Consider the following 25,453-nt stretch of genomic DNA (forward strand, 5'->3'; position numbering starts at 1 on the left):
ATGGAAAAACAAAATATAATATATCCATACAATGGAACACTATTCAGGCACAAAAAGAAATTAAGTACATATATATGTCATAACATGGATAAATCTTGAAAACATTAAGTTCAAGAAGTCAGGCAAAGTTCACATATTGTATAATCCCATTTACATGAAATTTCCAGAATAGGTAAATCCCATAGAGACAGAGTAGATCAGTGGTTGCCAGAGGATAGCGGAAGGGGACAATTGGGTGTGACTATTAACAGGCATGGGGTTTCTTTTGGGGTGATAGAAATGTTCTGGAATTAAGATAGTGGTGATGGCTGCATAAAAAAGTGAATATACTAAAAATAACTACATTTTGCACTTTGTGGTATGTGAATTATACCTCAATAAAAAACTATAATCCTAACTTTTTAACATGTCATATGAGATTCTGTTTTGCATCATAATTTCCTTTTTAGCCCTATATCTTGTTATTTCATCTCTTCCAGCCAAACTGGTCTTTCAATTCTGCAAATAAACAAATGATGTTATTCCAAGGCCACTATATACTTTATTCACTTTGGTTGAACAGCTTTATCTTTTCCTAGTGTAGGTAATTCCTATTCATCCTTCAGGTATAGTCTAACTATCATTTCCTCAGAGAATTTTTTTTTTCAACCCTGTCATTATGTACCACACTCCTATGACCAGGTACTAGATTCCCTTATACTTGCCTTTGTAAGTACACTTACTAGTATCTCAGTGCTGGTATAATAATTAAGTATTTAACTACATAAGTCCTCACTTAACATTGAGAATAGGTTCTCTGTGATTTTAAGCAAAACAATGTATAATAAAACTAGTTTTACTATAGACTAATTGATATAAACAAAAATTAAGTTAATGATCTGGCATCCCATCAATGTTATAATGGAAAAACATTGAAACAAGTTATTCAAAGATCTGTTGTACTAAAGCAATTATTCCAATTTGAAAATTATAAGGTCCTATTCTTTCCCCCTGAAACTATATATTGAACCAGGCCTGACAATTAAAAAAAACAACAACAAATCAGTGGGCCTACAAAGTCATTATATATGATCATTATAAAAATAAATAGGAAATTATCACCTCATTTTAGGAAATGTCCTAGCTGGGATGTGGGAACCAACACACCACTTCCTACTTATAGTTGATTAATCAGTTTTCCAATCTCTTGCTAACTAATGCTATAGGGAGAAAGAAACATACAACTAAAACACCAAAGACTCTGTCCTCTGGAATATGGGAAAGCAATTAGAAACCAGGTAGCATATAGAAACCTTTTTTAAAAATCTCAGATACTACTACTCTATATCCCCATCACTGAAGATGTGAAATCATCTGACATGTGAAATTAGATGGATAAAAGATAAATTGCTATTTTCCTTGTTTTTTATTTTTTTTAATTTTTCACAAATAACTCAATATAAAACCCTATAAAAATATAGCCAGTTGAAAATAAATTGTTTTTAAAATGGTTCGCTTTCTGAGTTATATTATTTGGAATAATTAAGTCAAATGCTACTAGGATTTCATTAATATAGAAATTTAAAATGTGTACAACCCATTAGTCACCCTGAAATCAGGGCAGTTGGAGTTCTTCTTTTTTAAATATATTTTATTGATTTTTTTACAGAAAGGAAGGGAGAGAGATAGAGTTAGAAACACTGATGAGAGAGAAACTTCGATCAGCTAGCTGCCTCTTGCACCCCGCCTCCCCCCCCCCCCCCCCCCCCACTGGAGATGTGCCTGCAACCAGTACATGCCCTTCACCGGAATCGAACCTGGGACCATTCAGTTTGCAGGCCAACGCTCTATCCACTGAGCCAAACCAGTCAGGCTTGGAGTTTTTCTTTATGTGCTTCAAGATTCAAATTGAAAACCCCAAATAAATAGTTTCTTTTCATGGTGGAGAGTTTCCAAAGTACTAACCACCTCAGATGTTTTCATAACCACTTGGGAGTTGTAACAGGTGCTGGTATGAAATCTAATTCCTTAAAGTAGATTTGATTTTCTCTAGACCAAGCATTCTCAAAAAGAATGACATAGCCCCAAGCCATTGAAAATTGGTACCGGGAAGAGAGTGGAACTAAGAAAATATTCTTTAATGCTTATTTACAGAAATACACGCAATATATAAGCAGTATATTTGAGGCATTAAAATTTCATGAGGGCAGGCAATTAGGAAAAAAACCTCTAAAAATATTCCTTAAGGCTGCAATCATGAAACAAAGGTTGAGAATACTTCCCTGGATGGAATGTAGTAATATACAGTTAACCCTTCTCAGAAAATATGGTTATTTGTGCTAGCATACGCTGGGAAAGGAATCATGGCAGATCATATAGTTCATAGTCTGTCATAAGAAATTACAATTTTGTATAGTATACACTTGAGAAAAGGCTGTTAAAAGGCTAGATTACTTCTATGACAAGTGTTCATGTCCCACTTTGGGCAAGCTAGAGTTTCCATTTTAGATTAGACTTGGTGTATTTAGCTTTACTTTTGTCCTAGAAGTTATAAAATAATGTGGTAAATAGTTGACTACATTCATGTTCATTTATCATTTTATATATATGTATATATGTGTGTGTATATATATATACATATATACATATATATGCACACTTACTAATATATGATTATATGTATGTGTGTATATATACATACAAATATATATATACATATATACACACACATATATACATACACACATATGTTAACTAATTATTTGCTTACAAATAAGCTTAACTGAGAATTGTAAGCAATTCTCAATCATAGTAACAGGGAAAATTTTAGGTATAAATTATTCTAAATCTCAAATGTCACAGTAAAAATACAAACTACACCAATCATCTCTTATTATAACAATACAATTATTCTTCAACTAAAATTAGCTATTAATTATTGTTTCTTCTTATTTCTAAAGGTAACTTTAGAATAAAATAACTATCTCTTGTATAGACTTAGTGGCAAAGATACTCAAATAACTAAGGAAGTATGCCTGCATTTCTTTTTTTCCTAATACAATGCCTATTGGCTTCTGCCTGCTTTTTAGTGGAGGTAGTAATAAGCAATAAAATATACTGAAGGAGAAACAAAACTGAAAAAGGAAAAGGAAAGATAAAATTCTAACTATATATTAAGGGTATTCAAATTTTAGGAATTAGGATGCTGAGTCTGGTCTCTTCCTATTTTAGAGAGGGAAACATAAAAAAGAGAGGTGCATGCCCAGGCCCATGTGGTTCGGTTGGTTGGGCGTTACCCCGTGCACCAAAGGGCTAGTGATTTGATTCTCAGTCAGGGCACATACCCGGGTTGTGAGCTTGATCTCTGGTAGGGGCATGGAGGAGGCAGCCAATCAATTTTTACTCACATCAATGTTTCTCTCTCCCTCCCTTTCTCTAAAAATCAATAAAAAAATCTTTAACAGTTAAGCGCCCAGCCTGTTGTGTCTTCCGGACCGAGATACAGTGTCAGTCACCAGTGACTGACAGGGCTCTTAATGTGTTAAAAAAAGAGGTGCCTGACGGAGAAAGCAAGTGATAGCAAATCTCCCTACCTGAAAATATCTCCTTCACAGTGGTTCAATGATCCTAAAAAAATGTAAGTAATTCATGGGAAGTCTTAACTTATGACACATTATATTACTAGATCCACCAATAACAAAATCTCGGTTAATAAACAAGTTATGATGAACTAGGACTCATGTATACACAAAAACAAAGTAAAGGTGGTAAGACACTAGGACTTACTTCATGGGAGGATAGGGATTAGAGCAGCAGTTCTCAACCTGTGGGTCGCGACCCCTTTGGCAGTCGAATGACCCTTTCACAGGGGTCGCCTAAGACCATCCTGCATATCAGATATTTACATTACGATTCATAACAGTAGCAACATTACAGTTATGAAGTAGCAACGAAAATAATTTTATGGTTGGGTCACAACATGAGGAACTAACTGTATTTAAAGAGCCAGAAGGTTGAGAACCACTGGGTTAGAGGAAGTATTACCATTACCAGACTTGGGGAAAATTCTGCAACATTTCAAGGAAGAGGTGAATCTTGAAGAATGGCTGGCATATCCCAAAGAAACTGATAGAAAATATATATGAAGAGCGTGTTTGGGAAACATGCCCAGTTTGGATGAAGCACAATGTATATGATAGAACAGTTGGAGATACAACTGAAAAGACAGAATGGGTAAGGATCATAAAAAGTTGTAAATGTCAGCAATGACAGTATTATTATCCTATATAATCAAACCCTAATATGCAAATCGACTGAACTGCAAAGCAACTGGTCGCTATGACACGCACTGACCACCAGGGGGCAGACGCTCAATGAGGAGCTGCCTCCTGGTGGTCAGTGTGCTCCCACAGGGGGAGCGCCGCTCAGCCAGAAGCCAGGCTCACCGTTGTGCTGCAGGAGCCTCTCCTGCCTCCTCGGCAGCACTAAAGATGTCTGACTGCTGGCTTAGGCCCACTCGCCAGGGCCTAAGCTGTCAATCGGACATCACCCGAGGGCTCCTGGACTGTGAGAGGGTGCAGGCCAGGCTGAGGGACCCCCCCCCCCCCACCGAGTGCACAAATTTCATGCACCAGGTCTCTACTGTCAAATACTCAGACTGGTTTCAATTTTCCTGAATGGATGTTGACTCACACAGAAAGGAACAAATCTATTTAGGAATCTTAAGAAAGTTCTGGCCCAGTGGTTGAGGTATGACTATGAACCAGGGAGTCATGATTGAATTCACGGTAAGGGCACATGCCCAGGTTGCAGGCTCAATTCCCAGTAGGGAGTGTGCAGGAGGCAGCCGATTGATGTATCTCCTCATTGATGTTTCTCTCTCTCTCTCTCTCTCTCTCTCTCTCTCCCTTTCTGAAATAAGTAAAAGTATATTTGTTTTTAAAAAAGAAAGTTTTGGACACTTCACCCATAAAACACGCTACCTGCACATAAACCTTTACAGATAGTTTGTAGGATCCCAGAACTTTTGAAGCCTGCCCATTAATCCCAGATTAAAAATACTGAATATGACAAAAAGGTAAGTAACTTTCTAGAAATAAAATTCTAGAGGGGACCTTGGCTTGTTTGTCTCAGTGGATAGAGTATCTATCGACCTGCGGACTGAAGGGTCCCAGGTTCAATTCCAGTCAAGGACACATACCTGGAATGCAGGTTCGACCCCTGGCTTGGTCGATGCATGTGGGAGGCAACCAATTGACGTGTCTCTCTCACATTGCTGTTTTTCTCTCTGCTTCTCCCCCTCCCTTCCACTTTCTCTGAGAATAATTGGAGGAATATACTAGGGGTGAGGATTAACGACCACAACAAATTCTAGAGGGGGATAACGGTAATGGTTACAGAACAACGTGAATGTAAATAAAGCCACAGAACTGTACACTTAAAAATTACTGAAATGGTTAAATTTTGCATATGTTTTCTAAGGGAAAAAAAAAAAGGAAAGCAAACATACAGCTACCATAAAACATGGTAAGGGTGTAACAGAAGTAATGTATAATGCTGTGGAAACATTTAAGAAGTACTAACTATACCTGCTGGACGAGGTTTCAGAGATTATGTTTGACCTGAACAATGAATGTAAGTACTTAGGAAGACAGGGAGAATAAATACTGCAGGCAGAGGGAACAGAACGCATAGGACAAACGGGAGATACTGCAAGTAGTCTGGTATTCCTGAAGCACAGGTCAGATGTTGAGAAGTTGAGATGAAGCAGGATCAGTTCCACAGAGCACTTTGTATGACATGCTCATAAAAACAAAACTGGTGATCCAGAGGCAATAAACAACATTTTGATGCATTTGGCTTGTGCAATAATGAAACAATTTCCAGCAAGGCAACAGCTGGCTGTAGCTGAGTAGCAAGAGCTGTTTAAATAGAGTAGTGAGGTACAAAAGTCACTGCTGTATGTTGAAAAATGAAAGTTAGCCGTAGCTGGTTTGGCTCAGTGGATAGAGCGTTGGCTTATAGACTGAAGGTTCCCAGGTTTGATTCTGGCCGAGGGCACATGCCCAGGGTGCGGGCTTGATCCCCAGTAGGAGGTGTGCAGGAGGCAGCCAATCAATCACTCTCTCTCATCACTGATGTTTCCAATTCTCTCTACCTCTCTGAAATCAATAAATATATGTATGTTAAAAAGAAAAACGAAAGTTAGGTGAGCAAGTAGAGCAACTAAGTAGAATCTATTGTTTTTTGAATAAATTTGACTTGTGAAAGGATGATGGAGCATTAGATAGAATGTGAGGTGGGGTGTACGAAAGTGTTGTGTGTGTGTGCATGTGTAAGGATAAAAATCCTAATTACATGAACTCTAAGGGGAGAACTTCCTTCTCTCTATTCCTAGCATTTGGCAGCGTCAGAACATAGCAGGCATCCAAAGATTTACTGAAAGAACAATATAAAGGAAAAGGTCCAACATCAAGAGAGGGGCTGAAGATGGGGAGGGAGTACTGACAAGAGAAGAATCATGAGTGAATAATAAACCTGTTAATATTTTAAGTCACTATGCTTTGTAATTGTAGGTCTTTACATGCTGATATGAGCTTCAAAATACATGACAAAAAAGCAAGAGTAGTTAAAGCGGGAAGATTTATTACATATTCTTTTGTACAACTTGAAATGTTTGGTAACTGCACAGTTGTTTCAACTTTAACAGGTGTAGTGCGAATGCTTTAGGCAGATTTTGTTTTGTAACAGTAAAGATGAATGGCAAGACTATCTGAGAAGCAAGGACAAAAACCCAAAAGAGAAGTAGTAGGAGGCATATTGCTAGGATAGGTGGCAATCAAAATGGAATGTGAAAGACAAAGAACTAGTTTAGGATACCAAACGATGACTGGAGAGCATTGAAAACAGTAGAAAGAAAGCAGATCAGCTGGTTTGTGGAGAATAAAGACTCACAAGTTGGTGTAAATTATTCCACTTAGAAAATCAAATTGCTTTTGTAAAACCAGTGGTTCTTAATTGAGAGTGATTTTTTGCCCTACAGGGAACATACTGTCAATATCTGGAGACACTTTCTGTTGTCATAACTGGACAGAGGGTGAGTGGAGCCCTACTGGCATGAAAGGATAGAGGCGGTGGATGCTGCTGAACATCCCACAATGCACAGGACAGTCCTCCATAAATAATTATCTGGCCCAAAATGTCAACAATGCCAGGTCAAGAAATCCTGTTGAAGACTGCGGTTACTGGATTACCAAACTGCCCAAACTCAAAAATTCTCAAGTAAACACTTCATGGAGGGGGGAAAAAATGTCAATGTGATCATAAACACTGTGAAAGTCTACTTTGGACTGGATCACATGCAAGTCTAATAGAACAATTACAAGACAGCTTTTTCTCATACATACAAGATATAGATGTGGGTTAACGACTGATACTCACTTCTGGTTAAGTGGGCAAAAGATTAGCCAAACATTAACAAAAATATCCGTTTAAACTTAAGCCATGAAGTTAATCAAAAAAAATGGATGATGGAACCACTACACTCTAATATTTCCTGCCAAATGTGTCTATCACAAGCCCGTGCACAAAACACCATCTCTTTGGACAAGAGCTGGGTATTTTAAAAAGAAACAAGACAGATGCGTTTTCCTACCAATAAAACATCGGTCGGTAGGAATGACTGTAGACACTATGGGAAGCTTCATCGCAGATGTTTACCATTTAACTTCCAGGGATGTCGAACACGATGTCTGCAAATCATTGGCTCGCGTTCTGAGTTTAATGGGGCTCTCGTCCCCAGCCGTACAACCCTCTTTATTCTTCCGGGGCACGAGCAACAACAACACCTATTTCCCACCCAGACAGGACACCCTGACCACTGGCCCGAGGAACGCCGCCGCGAATGGAGGAAAAACTCAACAGGACTCAGAAAAGTCAACTGAAAGTCATTTCCCATGTGAAGTTTCTTGCTAGTCCCCTCCACCCCCCACACGCCCCCCAAAAAGGCATTGCTTCTGTTTCAAAATATGCAACTGACATTTGAAACCTCTAGACGGGACCGACTAATTGCGGCGGGTGGAGAGAGAACACCCCATTCGGCCCAAACTCGCAGCCGTCAAAGCGAGTGACGAGAAGGGCGTCAGGAAGGTCTTTCCACCAAGCTGGGCGGCTGGGGAAGTCCTGGTGTTTTTGTGTTGTTTTTTTTCCTCTTTTGGTCCAAGCCCTGACCAGGGAAAAGCGCACCCAAGGCTGGAAAACACGCAGCCGTCCGTCCATCCGTCACGTAGACGACTCGCCCTCGGGGTCCCGGCGAGGTGTGCAGGCCCGCCCTGCCCGCGGCCCCGGCCTCAGGTGTTTCCCCCGCGCTCCCCTCCCGCGCCCCTCGCCCCGCAGCCCCGGGGAGAGGCGCATCCACGCACAAAGAGGCGAAACCTGCCGAGGCCCCGGCGGAGGAAGCGCCGCCGGCGCCGGGCTGCAGGAGTCGGCGGGGAGGCAGAACCCCAGAGCTTCCCCACCCGGGGAAACCTTTGGCCCCAAAGGTCTTTCCGTCCGGCGTAGCTGGTCCCATATCCCTCCCTCCCGCCGGCCCTCCCGCGGCCGAGCTCACCCAACACCAGCCGGGCTACGTCTGAAGGTAACAGCATAATCGAAGCCGCAGAAGGAACCGCAATAGGAGACAAGCCTCGGGTAAAAGCCGACACAGCGACAGCCGCTGCGCCGCATCTCCCGGTTCCAGTGGCGGCACTGAACCCGCGGCAACTCGTCCCGCCTCTTTCGCTCCACGCCAGCCAATCGCCTCCGCGAGAGAAAGAAAGGCGCCGAAAAGAAACCCGCCTCCGTGCTCCTGGAAACTGTCGTCATTTCCTCCCTCTGATTTGGAGGGGTGGGGTTAAAGGGGCCGAGGAGGCGTGGTGCCGGCCCAGGAGCCGCAGCCGCCGGGAGAGCCGCAGAGGCCAGGACGCACGCCATTGGTGGGCACGGCGCAGGCGCCTCCGCGGACGTGCCCAGTGTTTTGGGGGAGCGAGGCCCAGCCGCGGAGGGCGAGGGATGCTGACGCGCATGGGCAGACGGGCCCCGGCGCCGGGGCAGCCTCACTTCCTCGCGGGACGAAGGCTGCGCTGTCACGCCAGGTTTGAACCGGAAGCGGGAATGGTGCGCGGATAGCGGACTCCAGTCTCTGCGGCCGCGGGCTGAGGCGACTTGAAAGCGGCGATTTGGGCTGCAGCCACCGTCCCCGCAGGAGATTGCCTTTGGGCTGTCGGAGTCCAGCGGTGGTGGCGCGGGAGCCGGGCTGTCGGGGAATCGAGTCCGAGCCGCCTGCCCTGGGCCCCGGACGGCCCTCTCTGCACCCCTTTCCCTCTCTGCACCTCTTTCCGGGGCTCCCGTCCTCGCCACTCTCTCCCGCAGCAGATTTAGCCACGAACCTTCCTCTCAGTGCCCCCAGATTTAACTAGATGACTTGACTGATCGACTTTCTCCCCCTCTGGCAATTATTTGTAATCAGCGAGCATCTGTTGCAGAGTAAACCGCAGTCGCGTGGCGAAGAGCCTGGGCTCTGGACTCGTCACCCCGCTGGAGTCCGCCCTCTGGCCGGCAGCGGAGTGGCCACGCGCTCCTGCCTTCCTCGTGACCGTCCTTTTCTGTGGTGAGCATTCTAGAGCGTCCGCTGCTGTTTTGACCCGGTTCCGATTAAGTAAAAAGACTTAAATTCATGATGAAAATGTGGCAGAAGAGCACGGTGGTAGCAGAGGGGTGAATGAGCTTCTCTGCAAACAGATCAATTCAGTTTGGGCCGAGCCCTCCCAGTGTTGAATTGCCCCGGAGGGTGGTGGGAGCTTTCTGTACAGAAGGCAAACATGCGTGTCAAGGCGCAAAGTGCAGACGGTGCCTGAAGCTCCAAAGTGAGGTCTGGCATTAAAGGAAATTAAATGTGGGCATTGTCGACATGTCGAAGTCGTAGGAATGGATGAGGTCCCACTGGCTTAAAATCAGAGGGAGAAGTCAGGAAACAAGGATGTTCTTTCGGGTGTGGGTGGAAGAAGAACCATCACAATGGACTGACGAAACAGAAAGGGTAATGCTAACGGTAGTTTATTGAGCCTTTGCTGTGTTCCACGCACGGTTGGACCGGTACATGAATCCTCACAGTGCCGCTTTGAAGCAGGCTCTAGTATGCATTATTTTTTTTTTCTCATTTTATCATTGAGAAAGCTGAGGTGAAGAGAGAGTAGCTAACTTGCCCAAGGTTCTACCGCTTATAAACAGTAGCACCAGTACAGTCTGAGTACAGAGTCCACACTCTCACCACTTACAAGAGAATGGCATCCCAAGGGTTGGATCACGTTCAAGAGATGGGATTTGTCATGATTGTCAAATTCTGCCAAGGGGTCAGCACTGGGTTTGCTGATCCAGAGGCTGTTACTTAGGAAATAGAGATCATTTAGTTCCATGTTGGGAATGGAAGCTAGATTGTTCTGGATTAATGCCTTGGTTGAATTCAGCTTTAACGGATGACGCTCTTATTGTAGCTGATTACTCTCTGGTTGTTTTGGTTGCTTTTTCCATCTTAGGACCCTTAGACTAGTCTTTTCCCCTAATATCTCTGTCCTCCAGCTCTTTCTGTGATTAGCACAAGTTCATTCAGATCTTGGCTTTTTTGTAACCTCCTCTGAGACATGTTTCCTAACAGTGTATAAAAAAAACTAGAGACCCGGTGCACAGATTAATGCACTGGTGGGGTCCCTCGGCCTGGCCTGCGGGTATTGGGCCGAAACCAGCTCTCTGACATCCCCCGAGGGGTCCCGATTGCGAGAGGGCGCAGGCCAGGCTGAGGGACCCCACCGGTGCACAAATCCATGCACTGGGCCTTTAGTATGCATATAAGATCTTTGGTTAATCTCTTCCCGCCCTCCTCCCTCCCCCTACCCTCTGAGATTCATCAGTCTGTTCCATGTTTCCATGCCTGTGGTTTCTGCTCCTGCGTCAAGCGTCTGCCCCCCTGGTGGTCAGTACACATCATAGCTACCGGTTGGACTGTCGAATGGTCAGCTAGTCACTTAGGCTTTTATATATATAATCCTCTTATTGTGTGTTTGTTTCCTTTGAGTCATATCACAGTTTGGAATTATGCATTGATTTATTAGTGTACTTGTTTATTGTCACTCTCTCCCACTAGTTATGACTCAGCGAGGGTAGGATTTGTGTCTGTTTGGTTCATTATAAATCTAGATTCTCCTAATATAGTACCTTGGACACAGCAGTTGCCCAATAAATACAGTTTCATGTATCAGTGAGTAACATTTCCTGTTTATGTAGGTAATACTGAACTGTTTCATTTTCTTAAAAGTAATCTTTGAGAAACTGAAGAAGAGAAAAAACAAGTTCAGAAAAGCCACAGCTTAAAAAACAAGTTTAGAGTTGCCTCTTCCTGGATGTGTCACATGTTTAGGAAACATGCATTTTTTTTCACATTATAAATAACATCTTTAGTATATTTAGGAATAATGGTGCCTACTTTTATGGTTATTTGAATATTTTGCTAAGGTGTTTTATTTTTCTTACTGGCCAATCAAGAGGACTTTAAGATTGACAAGAAGGGGGAAGAGTCCTAGATACAACTATAGGGGATGGAAAAACAAAAATTACAGTCCTGTTCTGAACAAGTATATAGTCAAATGAAAAATACTATAAGTAAGTAACATCCTGTAACCCACAGCAGAGTTGGTAATGGTGTTGAAGGGGTCAGAACAACCAATGAATACTAATGGAGAAGGGAATTAGAGGTATCTGCCGGTTAACTTTGAAGTCTTATTAGGTAGTTTGCCTTCACTGCAAGTGTTTGAAGAAAGGACAATAACATTTTAGGAGGGATTTCTTCCTTTGAAGGAAGATGAGACATGATCTCTCATTTCCTGCCATTTTTAAGATTCTGTGAGATTAAACATGGCCTGATAAACATACTTGATCCTGAAAGATCGAGTAGAACATACGTGGATGGATGGGAAAAGGACTTTTCCCAGTTTTTTCTCTTGCGATATATATGTACGTGTAGATATCATAGACGTAATGTGTATGTTTTTCTTTGTTTATTAACATTGTGTAACAGAAATGAGCCTTTTTTATAAAAAGACTCAAATACTAAAATGTTTTTCTTACAAGGTGTTTTCAAAGGTTACCAAAGGAAAGTTTGATTACCAAAGGAGGAGAGCTACTGCAGTGGTATTAAGGCACAGTAAAATATAGTTAACCTTTGACATTTGCAAAGGATATCATTATGGCTTATCATTTCCATCATTTCCTTTTAAAACAAGAATATCATTTTCCTCCTGTTTTTATGTATTAAATGAGAATCATAAAGCCAATTAAGATAGAAATGCTATGCAGGGCTTCCTAGCTCTGATAACCTTCTGCATTTCAATCCCAAAGCATAAGCAATTTATGTTTTTGGCTCAGCTATACGATGTCATTACACATAGGGAAGGGTGCTTTTAAATAGTTCAGATGGTCAGTGTTAAATCCTTAAGTGCTCCTTTCCTTACTTTTTGCCTGGCTGTCTTCCATTCATTTTTGTGTTTCGATTTATTTTTATTTATTTATTTTTTAAAAAATATATATTTATCGATTTTTTTACAGAGAGGAAGGGAGAGAGATAGAGAGGTAGAAACATCAATGAGAGAGAAACATCGATTAGCTGCCTCCTGCACACCTCCTACTGGGGATGTGCCCGCAACCAAGGTACATGCCCTTGACTGGAATCGAACCTGTGACCTTTCAGTCCGCAGGCCAACGCTCCATCCCCTGAGCCAAACCGGTTAGGGCTGTGTTTCAGTTTAAATGTCGTGTTTCTTAGAAGAGGTCTCAGAAAAATAAATTATAACTTTCATATTTTTATCTTGCTACTGCACACAAAGTACACATTGCATGTTGAAGCTTTGTTGTGGTATATACTAAGAAAACCTCATCTAAGTATGGAAATGTTAAGAAAAACCATCCTGCCCTTGATCACAATATGCCTGTAGTTGTAGCTCTAACTGTATATTAATGCCCCAGTCTGAAATAATTTTATGTATGTATTGTTTTTACAGTGATGTATTTTCTGAAATCCTGAACCATGAGTCTAGCGCTTAATGATCTGCTTATTTGCTGCCGTCAACTAGAACATGATAGAGCTACGGAACGAAGGGTAGTAACTTACTTAAATTCAGTCTTTGCTTGAAACAAGTGTGTGATTGGTAACCCATTATTGTGCATGTTTTTTCATTTTCAGAAAGAAGTTGAGAAATTTAAGCAACTGATTCGGGATCCTGAAACTGTTCAACATTTAGATCGACATTCAGATTCCAAACAAGGAAAATATTTGAATTGGGATGCTGTTTTTAGGTATTTTATTCTAATTTTAAAAAATGTATTTTTATTTATTTCAGAGAGGAAGGGAGAGGGAGAGAGAGATAGAAACATCAATGATAAGAGAGAATCATTGATCGGTTGCCTCCTGCATCATGCCCCCTCCTGGAGATCGAGCCTGCAACCTGGGCATGTGCTCTGACTGGGAATTAAACTGTGACCTCCTGGTTCATAGGTCAGTGCTCAACCACTGAGCCATTCCAGCCAGGCTCTAATATTTTTACTGTATTTGTTTTTTATTTTTATTTCTGTTGTGATTTTTTGGGGTCTATATTTAGATTTTATTTCTCTTTGTCTCCTGTATAACATTGTGCCTTGCATATGAAGTTGGCACTTAATATTTATTTAAAACATAATTTTAAAAATTATATATTATTATTGATTTCAGAGAAGAAGGGAGAGGGAGAAAAAGAATCATTGATTGCTGCCTCCTGCATGCCCCCTACTGGGGATCAAGCCCACAACCCGGGCATGTGCCCTTGACCAGAATAAAACTTGGGACTTTTCTGTCTTCAGGCTGACACTCTATCCACTGAGCCGAACCAGCCAGGGCTGAAACATAATTTTTAATAGATGTTTATATAGAGACAATTAATTTTAAATCATTTTTTCAGTAAAATGTCTTATGCATATTTCATTCAAGAGTAGAGAGAATTCCTTTCATATCAGTTAGTTCATAAGGCTGTTTTAAATTAGAGAGTAAGGTCAAATTATGACAAGTGCATTATTATTACTTTGACACCTTTAAATATTACTTTAAGAAACTACCAGATGTTAAATTATAATAGAAAAGTGAAAGGAATTTTAGGATAATTATATATGAATGCAGTTAAATAAAATTCAGGCATATAATTGGAAAGCTATAATTGGTTGCTGGACTTCAAAGAGAATTGATGCATTAAGACAATTTTCAATTATTAAGTTCTGCTGCAGTTAAATATTTTACCCTTTGTTCTCCCTGCGTGATCTACAATAATACTCTGCTTTGTGTTGATGGTTAATGCTGTGTTGTTGACCATTTGAAAGAGAAGTTGGAGTGCTTCACTGGGCTGGAAAAAGTTTAGCTACATGTGAAAGCAGGTCTAATTAAGCAAGTTTATTCTATACATATAAAAGGCTAAGTTGACTCGCGCGTGTGTGAGATACATAAAACTCTTGCTAGTGCCACTCGTACGCATGTGTTTCGATCTGTCGTAGATCATGAATTTGGTTGACATTTCTATTACAGAGAAAGGACGAATAGCGATATTAAAATATTTCTTCTAATTAATTTCCTTTCAATGTCCAAAAATCCGTGCACTGGGCCAGTAGTGATAAAATAAGAAAGCAGGCAGTAAATAAAACAATAGAAAATCATGAAGGTTAGAGAATAAGAGCAGACCAGATTCTAAATTGGTATTCTGGGGCTACGGCATTGAAAAAGAAATTTATATCATTTAGTTGGTACGTTGATTGAAACTATGATTTATAAGATGTTCTTTATGATGGCATGAAGAACTTTTTGAAGCTATTATAATAATTTAAGTATTTAATGAGTTTCTGAAATTCCATTTTTTTTCCTGAAGATTTTTACAGAAATATATTCAGAAAGAAACAGAATGTCTAAAAACAGCAAGACCAAATGTTTCTGCCTCAACACAAGCCACAAGGCAGAAAAAAATGCAAGAAATCAGTAGCTTGGTTAAATATTTCATCAAATGTGCAAATAAAAGTAAGTGCTATGTTATTTATTATAAATAATTGGCTTCATAGGCGATTGTTGCATGAGTTTGGTATGAATATGGTGAGATAAAAGTTGAGTGCTAACTCTCATTTCTAGCACATATAATGATTTTTAATATAGTTTCAAATATTTGGAGGAATTTATGTAAACATGAAATGATATCAACATCTCAGGGTTAAAAGGATTAAAAATTATTTCAACAGCTATTCTTCTTGGATTGCTTTTTTAAGATATTTGAAGTTAGCCTAGATATTTCCCCTAAGTCTTCTTTTCTATGCTAAACAGACCTACTTCCTTCAGTGCATATGAGTATCAGTTTCTTCTGAATATTCTTCAGTTTAATTCTACCTCTCTTAAATTGTGGGACCCAATGTTATAGGTATGCTATAATTGCTACAGAGTAGAGCAGGACTTGACATCCTTTGTTGTATACTTTTACTAATGCTAAGATCACATTGCTTTCTTGGTAATAAAAACTCACACTCTTTTTAAAAATATACATATTTTTATTGATTTCAGAGAGGGAAAGAGATAGAAGTATTAATAATGAGAGAGAATCATTGATCGGCTGTCTCCTGCATGCCCCCCACTGGGTATTGAGCCCACAACTCAAGCATGTGTCCTGACCTGGAATTGAACTGTGACCTTCTAGTTCATAGATCAATGCTCTATCATTGAGCCATGCCAGCGGGGCAAAACCCACACTTTTAAGTAACAGTATACTTACTATTGATTAAAAAAAACCCAAATTTTGTTTCTGCTGATGAGCCACATCTCTCCCATTGAGCTTGTACAGTTGATACTCTGAATAGTTGATATTTTTGAACCAAAATGCAGGGTCCTAGTAGACTTAGGTAAGGAAAGGAGCTTTACACAATCATGAAAAACTGGAATCAGTGCTTGTTTAGGGACTCTTGGGGTTAGACTTTGTTTACTCTTCATAGATAAGGACAGCTTTATGATACCAAGTTTAGTTTAAGAATCAGAAAAGCCCAGCCTGGCCAGTGTGGCTCAGTTGGTTGAAAAGTGGTGTTTTTATTTAAGGTTTTCTTTTCCTGCAGGTTTGACTTTGTACCTTGAACATCTTTAACCTTGAAGCAAGAACCAGGGCATTATTATCATGTCATCTCACTTCTTTGTTTTTTCAAATGTTGGGAGGGTTGATGGGAATTTAAACACAGGTCCAGACTTTGCCAGATCTGCTTGGCATTGGTATACAAGGTACAGTGAAAACATCAGAGATTAGGAGAAAAGAGGCATCTGGGAAGTAACCAGTAAGCAAATATTGTTCATTCCTCAATGTAGGCATTTGTCAACTTCTGTACAAAGTATAGATATTCTAGAGACTAGAAAATCCCACTGTGAAAAATGTTAAGTTCCATGAGGTTCCTAAAAAAACCAATGCAGCCAGCTTAGGCGTCCTTTTGAGGTAAGTTCATTCAAAAAGAAAGTCAGCATAATATATATGTACATATATATGTTTATTGATTTCAGAGAGAGGGAGAGAGAGTTAGAAACATCAACGATAGGAGAGAATCATTGATTGGCTGCCTCCTGCATGCCCCCTACTGGGGATCGATCCCCCAACCCGGTCATGTGCCCTTGACCAGAATCAAACCCAGGACCCTTCATTCTGCAGGCGAATGATCTATCCACTGCTCTATCCACTGAGCCAAACCAGGTAGGGCTGTCAGCTTAATTTTTGAAACACTTGTCAAATTTTATAGAGGAAGGAAATACATTGGGATTAAGGCCATAAGGAATTATGACTTCATTCTGATACTAACTTATATAGTTACTAGAGTCCAGTGCATGACATTTGCGCACTCGGGTAGGGGGAGGATCCCTCAGCACAGCCTGTGCCCTTTAGCAGTCCGGGAGCCCTTGGGGGATGTCCGACTGATGGCTTAGGCCTGCTCCCTGCAGGCCTAAGCTGCAGTTGGACATCCTTAGCGCTACTGTTCAGGAGAGGCTCCTGCTAGCGCCGCTGTGCTCACCAGCATTTATCCCAGCTTGTGGCTGAGCGGTGCTCCCCCTGTGGGAGCACACTGATCCCCAGGGGGCAGCTCCTGCGTTGAGCATCTGCCCCCTGGTTGTCAGTGAGCTTCATAAGGACCGGTTGTTCCACCTTTTGGTTGCTTTGCATATTACCCTTTTATTATATAGGATTTAACAAATGTTTATTAACTTCTACTGTTGGACAGTCACTGGGCTATATGTTGGGATATATACCGAGTGGCCAGATTATTATGACCACCTGATGTTTGTAGGCAAATTAACTATAATTTCGCGCTGAAGTTGCTAGAGGTCCAGACCATTATAAATAGGGAAGCAGGTTGTTTACCACGACAGTAGAAGATATGTGTAAACAACGCGATTTAATAGTCTTTGAACGTGGGATATATACATATATATAGATAGATAGATATATATCTATATATCTATCTATATATCTCTCTCTCTCTCTCTCTCTCTCACACACACACACACACACACACACACACTGAGTGCCATATTATTATGACCACCTGATGTTTGTAGGCAAATTAGCCATACACTGCATCGTATGGGATATGGAAGCCGAAGGCCTATTCGAACACCTTTGCTGTCTGCAGTTACCAAGATAAAACATCTCCAATTCGCACAGGAACACAAGGATTGGACAGTCGAGCACTAGGAAAAAGTCATGTGGTCCAATGAATCATGTTTCCAGTTGCATCATGCAGATAGCAGAGTGAGAATTTGGTGGAAACAGCATGAAAGCATGCACCCCACATGCATGAGTACAACCTTTTAAGCTGGTGGGGGCAGTGTTATGGTTTGGGGCATGTTTTCCTGGCATGATTTGGGCCCTTTAATTCGTGTGGAACAACGTCTGAATAGCACAACATACCTAAGTATCATTGCTGATCAAGATTATCCTATCATGTTGATGGCGTATCCCAATGTAGATGGCTTCTTCCAACAAGACAATGCGCCATACCACGGTGCTCCTATTGTGCAGGAGTGGTTTCAAGAACATGAGGGAGACTTTAGCTTGCTTAGGTGGCCCCCACAATCACCAGATCTCAATCCAATTGAGCATTTGTGGGACGAAGTTAAAAGAGCCATCAGGCAGCTGGTTCTACAACCATCAAATATCACAGAACTGGATAGTGCTATTCATCAGGCATGGTGTCAGATTCCTCGCATCACCTTTCAACATCTCCTGGAGTCAATGCCAAGAAGAATCGCTGCAATATTGAAGGCAAAAGGTGGCCCAACGAAGTATTGATGGTCATAGTAATCTGGCCACTCACGTTCAAATATATCCCACGTTCAAAGGCTGTTAAATCGTGTTGTTTACCCATACTTCAGAAAAAAAATCACTTCTGTCATGGTAAAGAACCCACTTCCCTATTTATAATGGTCTGGCCCTCTAGCAACTTCAGCGCGAAATTATAGCTAATTTGCCTACAAACGTCAGGTGGTCATAATAATTTGGACACTCCGTGTAGAGATCAATTACTTTCCATAAGGATGTAATCATATAACATGTTACAGATAAGAAAATGTTATAAGGACTCTAAGAGAGAGTTGTACAGGATATTACAACAGAGGAACATATGATTGTGCATTTGATTATTGGCCACGTGCCTAAAATTATGAAGCAAACCTTACATAAAAATTATTTTCTAGTTATATCACTGTATATTAATTTAGCTTAGTCTAATACTTCTGAATATAACTAATCTCATAAGAAAATTCAAAACTAGAATATATTCAGATATACATAATGTCTTGTGGAGCACACTCATAGCTTAAAAAATATTGTATGTAAATTTAAGATTGTTAACATTGAAATATGATAAAATTTCAGCTGTGACATCAGTATGATTTGCTCAAAATTTTTTTAATTAAAAAGCAACATTGTCATTAAAAACTTTATTTTAGAAAGTACTCATCCTTGGCAAACAGTGGAGATCTCTTAACCTACACATCTGTTACAAGTGAGTTTTATAAAAGGAAATAGTTTAGTATACCTACCGTAAATATGATTGATAAACCCAAGGCAGCAGACACACAAGCTGCAGGTTTAATCCTGGTTGGGGCACGTACGGGAGGCAACCTATTGCTCTTTCTTTCTCACATCGTTGTTTTTCTCTCTATTGCTCTCTCGCTCTCTCCCTCTCTATTTAAAAAATCAATAAAAAAAAATATCCTAGGGTCAGGATTGAAAAAACAACATTGTCTGTGCTGGTCTATTTATCCTGATAAAATCTTCAATCCTTCCAATACTATTAATCCAGCAATTGATAGTGGAGTAATGCTCCCTTCAATTGATTTTATATCACATCTGCTCTTAATATTCATATTGAAAATATGCATCCTGAAGTTTGCAAGAGAGGTGACAAAATCCATTATAGGTGGGTCATCCTTGTCCCATATGAGCTCAGCTCAATCCCCTTTTTCTGCTAAATGAACTCTCAAAGTCTCATTGCTCATTGAAAAAGATGTGCATTGCTCTTTACATCTAGAACCTGCTGTTTTTTTAGACCTAACAGATTAATTTTGTTAATCTGATACATTGGTCTCTTCTTTGACTCTGTCCTTCAGCCTAGTCCAGTGGAACTGGAGATTTCCTTTTTCCCCATAGTTTGCCCATTGTCAAAAGATAACTGATACCAGCTTTAAAAAGCTTGGTAAAAAGTTTAACTGGCCCGGCTGGTGTGGCTCAGTAATTGAGTCTTGACCTATGAACCAGGAGGTCACGGTACGATTTCTGGTTAGGGCACATGGTGGGGTTGTGGGCTCCATCCCCAGTTGGGGTGGGGGGTGCTGGAGGCAGCTAATCAGTGATTCTCTCTCATCCATGTTTCTATATCTCCCTGTCCCTTCCTCTCTGAAATCAGTAAAAAGATTGATAAAAAAGAAAAGAAAAGTTTAACTGGATTATATTCAGTTGATTTAGCTCTTTCCTTTGTGGAAATAGGTTTAATGTCACCTTCTTCATTCAGTGCCCTGCTCTGGCTTCAGCTTCCATTGGTTTCCAGGAAGCTTCAGTGTCAGCTCTCGCAGTATATACTACTTAATTGTTTTTCAAACAACTGGTTGAAAATTACTTTGCCCAAATGATGCAAAGAATAGGTTCTGAAGTTGTGTTATGAATTGTACAGCTGGGAAAAGTTTTCTGGGTTGGTTTGGGATGACAATCATAACACTCAGGTACACCCTTTTTGATAGTGGTTACTTGCCCAAGATAACCAGCAGTTCCATGCTCAATAAGAGGAACATCAGGTGCCAGGTACATCCTATTAATATGGTCTCAAGCAGCTCTGCTATCTAAAGCATTCATAACCAATATAAATTGTCAAAAATATTCCACATCATAGTTGGGGTTCATGTTGCCGTCATGATGGGCTGTGATACTCGCTTTCAGGTAATACTGCCGTACACTGTCTTTGTCAACCTGGACCTTTGATCTTCAAAACTAGAAGATCTTTTGAAATAAGAACTGCCAGTTGAGGTTGCTGACATCAGTGATATCCACATCAATTATGTTGATGTGGCAAAACCCAGTGAGCACAAGGTTTCAAGGAGTTCGCAGCTGATACTGCCCAGGAAGCCCCTGTGACAGAGCCATGGTAGGATGACCAGGAGCATGACGGAAGCCTTAATTTTTAAATTTACTCTTACCTTCAAGAATTTCTTTCCTGGCCGGTGTAGCTCAGTTGGTTAGAGTGTGGACCCTTCAGTGCACTGGTTGTGGTTCGAGTCCTGGTACGGGCACATACCTAGGTTGCGCTTTGATCTGTCCAGGTACGTGCAGGTGCATGTGGTAGGCAACAGATTGCTGTTTCCCTCTCTCCTCTCTCCCCCTCTCTCTACCTCTCTCTCCCTCTCCCTTTTTCTCTGTCTCTCTTATCAGTGAAAAACATATATTTGAGTGAGGATTAAAAAAAAAGAATATATCCGTTAATGCTGAATATTCAGGACCTCATAAATAAAACTGTAAAAATTACAATCTTATATATTTATATGCCATAAATACTGTTATAGGTCTTGGAAGTCATTTTGCTTTTCAAAATAAATACTCTCCTTATAATCTTGTTATTCTAATAAATTCACTTTTTTAAAGTACCAAGAAACTTTGGATCATTTCAGGTCTAATGCCAGAAATAGTGAATTATTAAAGATGGAATGAATGATTGTTAGGCTACATAATCTCTGTCTCTACTACTCAACTCTGCTATTTTATTTCCAAAAACAGGTGGCTTGCAGAATTTTGCTCATGAACTATTGTTTGCTAATTTCTGCTCTGTGAGGAGATTAATTAATAGTAATTTAAGGAATTATTTATATTTATATAGTTGCCATTCCAAGTGTTCTTAATTATTTTTTTCTGAAGATTTATGTGTGTTTATTTATTTGTTTATTTTATTTTTCAAATAGGAGCACCCAGGCTAAAATGTCAAGAACTCTTGAATTATATCATGGAAACAGTGAAAGATTCATCTAATGGTGCCATTTATAGAGCCGATTGTAGCAATATACTGCTTAAGGACATTCTTTCAGTGAGAAAATACTGGTGTGAAATATCTCAGCAACAGTGGCTAGGTATGTTTTGAAATTTGTTCTTAATGAATTTTTCCTTGTGAAATGATATTTCCCCAAAAGAGTAGTTAAGAGTCTTTCTGTATCTCTAAATGACCTCACAGTTTAACATTACTTTAATAAAATTAAATGATTACAGAATTTGACCCTAAGATTGCATTTCTTATGTGCTTCCTAAATTATTTTCACTGACAATATATTAGGTGTCTGCTATCAGAAATAGAATTATAGAATTGAAAGATGCCATCTCCTAGCCTCAAGGACTTGCTAGACCAGTGGCAGAAAAAAAACAAGTAAACCAAAATTACAATGCAATATGATATATTTGGGTGCTGTGAGTTCACTTATCAATGACACTTAAACTCAACCATGATTAAGGTAGAAAAAAGAAAACCGAAACAGAGTATATCATAAAAGTGAAAGCAAAAGAGTTTCAAGTTGAAAGGAGTGTGACATTTAAGTGTTGTAGAAATGGTAAGACATAGAAGTATCCATTGGGTTAAGCAATTAGCAGGACACTGATAATGTAATGGAAATCAAAAGTGTTAGCATAGGTTATGTAGGACCCAGTGTGACTTATACGATTAGTAGAGTGCAGGGAGGAATCTAGTGTTGTTGACAATTTGTAGGTGAGAGGTACTGAGAGATCACAGAGGAAGGAAGTTATGGTCAGAGACTGAAAGATTTGAGTTTATTAATTTCAAATGTGGAACATTTCTGGGTCTTAAAGGGTCATGGGTACCAGGAAGGAACCTCGTATGTTGACAGTTTAAGTGAAAGGTACTAACTGACCACAAAGGAAAGAAGCTGTGGTCAGAGAGTGAAACATTTGAGTTTATTGATTTCAAAGGTGGAAGCATTTCTGGGTCTGAATGGTTTAATGAAAAAGGAATTTGGCTCTAATAAGATCACTTTAAGCCAGATGTCAAAGTCTTCCAATACAATCACCTCTGAAAATTTAGAAACTCAGTATTTTCATTGAAAAGTATTTAAGATAAATTGTGCTAACTAAATTAAAAGACATTTGTCTTTATTGTTTACTGTCAGTTTATCATTTCAAAATGAGATATATGTGAACCATAAAATCATGACCTAATCAGTGCCCTGTCTGACACTCTTTGTTCCCACATGAATAAAAGCCTGCTCAGCTGTTGCATTTATTTCTAAGGCATCATCTGATCCTTTGCTGTAGTTCTGAACACAAGGTTAGTTTTATCACAAACACAGCCTTCCACAAAGCTTGTGGCAGCCTTTGGAGAATAGGCCAGTAATACCTAGCATGCTCCAACAAGTCTCTCACCAAAGTGGTCCACCCTAAGTATTTAGGACATTTGCAGATTTGAATTTTAGATTGTTACTTATAACCATAGTTCTCAGTGGGGAAAAAAGAAGGCAACCCTTCTTTTACTATGCTTCCATCATTTGGCATATTCTCTGAAAACCTTTTTTATTTTTAAGCAAACTACTACCACTTGTAATGGCCCTTTTGTTGAATTATTTTCCTAGTTAGCTACCTTCTCTGAAACTTGCTTCTCTAAGGAGGACTCTGCTCAAGAAGTGAAGTTTACATTCAAAATACATATTTGGCAGTAGTGGTGGTTGAAGCTATGGTTATGATGAGATTGTCAAGGGAAAGAGTTTAAGAGTGAGATGAGAAGATGGCCTAGGACTGAGTCAGCATTTCCATATAAATTTTGGAATCACCTTTTTTATTTCTACAAAAATCCTGCTGGGGTTTTGATAGGGATTGCATGGAATGTATTGAACATTTTAGGAAGAAGAGACATCTTAATATTGAAGACTCTTCCATTCCATGAACATGATATATTTCTTCACTTATGTAGGTCTATTTTGATTTATGGATGTCAGTGTTATTATCGGTATATAGAATTTGTATATTGTTACTAGATTTATATTGCAGTAGTTTATAAATTTTATTGTTTCTAAGAAAGTAGATCTTAAAAGTTCTCATCACAAGGAAAACATTTGGTAACTATGGTGGTGATGGATATTAACTAGACTGACTGTGGTGATCATTGTGCAGAATACACCAATCATATTGTACACCTGGAATTAATATAATATGCCATTTATATCTCAAAAATATTAATCCTTTGAAAAAAGGAAAGATCTCAAGTCAATGATCTGAGCTTCTATCTAAAACTAGAAAAACAAACAAACCCTGCCCAAACGGTGTGTTTCAGTGTTTGAACATTGACCTGTGAACTAGGAGCTCATGGTTCAATTCCCTGGTTTCAGGCTCGATCCCCTCATGAGATGTGCAGAAATGTGAAATGCATTGAGACCTATCTCGCAACACAATGAAAAGCAAAATTGCTAATGCAGGTTCTTCCCATAAAGAGATAATTAGAGCCCTGGTAGAGTTGCTTTTTTTCCAGACTGTTGTTTTTTAGATATGTTTGTATAGTGAGCCTTGGGAGAAAGAGATGTTGATAGAGATGATTAATGGCTTCCTGCAGAGCAAAGGACAAGTTTGCTTAATATTATTATTATTTTTTAAAGAGTTACACTTTATTTTTTTTAAAATATATTTTTATTGTTTTCATAGAGGAGGGGAGAGGGAGAGACAGAAACATCAATGATGAGAGAGAATCATTGATTGACTGCCTTCTGCACCCGCCCCCCCCGCCCTCCCCTAGGGGATGGAGCCTGCAACCCAGGCATGTGCCCTTGACTGGAATTGAACCTGGGGCCCTTCAATCTGCAGGCAGACACTCTAACCACTGAGCCAAACCAGCTAGGGCAAGTTTCCTTAATTATTATAAGCTTGGGGTTTCTCTCCATAGCTCAGTGTTCATACCTGTTTCACCTGTTCCTCTTCACTTTGCTTTTGACATTGAGGAACTTACGCAAAAATGAACATACCCTACTGTTATTTCTGTGAGAAATAAAGTGTCTACTATTAATCCAATGGCATTAAAACAAAACAAAACAAATCTGGAATGTGCACTGTGTCAAGTGCTTTGTTAGGCCTAGATGAAGGAACATAGGGTTAGAGAAGTTAAGTTGCTTATCTGAAGTCTGGCTCTCAAACATGTTTCTGTTCTCTGCTGCTTAAGTTGTTCCTGTCTTGAACGCAACTTATATAAAACTAGAGGCCCGGTGCACAAAATTTGTGCACTGGGGGGGGGGGGAGATCACTCAGCCTGGTCTGTGCCCATTTGCAGTCCAGGACCCCTTGGGGGATGTCCACCTGTCGACTTAGGCCCACTCCCCGGGGGATCAGGCCTAAGCTTGCAGTCAGACATCCTTCTGGCAGCCAGGGAGCCCTCGGGGATGTCTGACTAAAGGCTTAGGCCCCCAAGGGAGCTGTGATGAGGAAGCTGTGGTGACAGAGGAGCCACACTGTCCTGCCCCGCCACCCCAGGTTGGGTTGAACACGGGACGCCTGGGCAGGCCGGCCGATCACTGCTGCCCCGCCCAGCTGCCCTGGGTCGGGTTGCACACGGGACGCCCGCCACCCCGGGTCGCAGACAGCTGGCAGGGCAGGCAGGATGGTGCTGTTCCACCCCACCGCCCTGGGTGGCAAATAGCAGGCCCGGATGTGCTGGGGTCCAACCCCAGCAGGTCCAGGGGTCCCCAAAGGTGTGGACGGAGTCGGCGAAGAAGGAAAGACTCGGAGGCAGCGTTCAGTTGATCAGCATGGTTGGGTTCTCTTGCCTGGTTCTATTGCCAGGTTCTGTGTCCATGTTCTCTTGCTAGGTTCTCCAGCCAGGTTCCCCAGGTTCCCCA

The 25,453-nt window shown here is 40.5% G+C and overlaps 2 protein-coding genes across 20 annotated transcripts in view; one reads left to right on the forward strand and one right to left on the reverse strand.

Annotated features, from left to right (window-relative positions):
* The window catches only part of LOC118664418 (protein NPAT), a 62,660-nt gene extending 53,920 nt beyond the window's left edge, over positions 1-8,740 (reverse strand). Inside the window, exon 1 of the mRNA XM_036324509.1 lies at positions 8,588-8,740. Coding sequence (XP_036180402.1) covers positions 8,588-8,624 — 37 coding nt within the window. The 5' untranslated portion in view covers positions 8,625-8,740. The remainder of the gene's footprint in view (positions 1-8,587) is intronic.
* A 202-nt stretch (positions 8,741-8,942) lies between these two features.
* Positions 8,943-25,453, forward strand: part of ATM (ATM serine/threonine kinase) — a 128,338-nt gene continuing 111,827 nt past the window's right edge. For 9 of the 19 annotated variants that reach the window (XM_036324489.1, XM_036324494.1, XM_036324488.1 and 6 more), the window contains exons 1-5: positions 8,943-9,625; positions 13,065-13,162; positions 13,247-13,359; positions 14,949-15,094; positions 21,539-21,703. In XM_036324489.1, the coding sequence (XP_036180382.1) occupies positions 13,091-13,162; positions 13,247-13,359; positions 14,949-15,094; positions 21,539-21,703 (496 nt within the window). In that variant the 5' untranslated portion in view covers positions 8,943-9,625; positions 13,065-13,090. Of the gene's footprint in view, positions 9,626-13,064; positions 13,163-13,246; positions 13,360-14,948; positions 15,095-20,525; positions 20,906-21,538; positions 21,704-25,453 lie in introns of those variants that run through there. The other 10 variants (XR_004970315.1, XM_036324504.1, XM_036324487.1 and 7 more) reach the window with 9 other exon arrangements.

Source organism: Myotis myotis, unplaced genomic scaffold (genome assembly GCF_014108235.1).
Source record: "Myotis myotis isolate mMyoMyo1 unplaced genomic scaffold, mMyoMyo1.p scaffold_m19_p_10, whole genome shotgun sequence".
Taxonomy (NCBI): Eukaryota; Metazoa; Chordata; class Mammalia; order Chiroptera; family Vespertilionidae; genus Myotis; species Myotis myotis.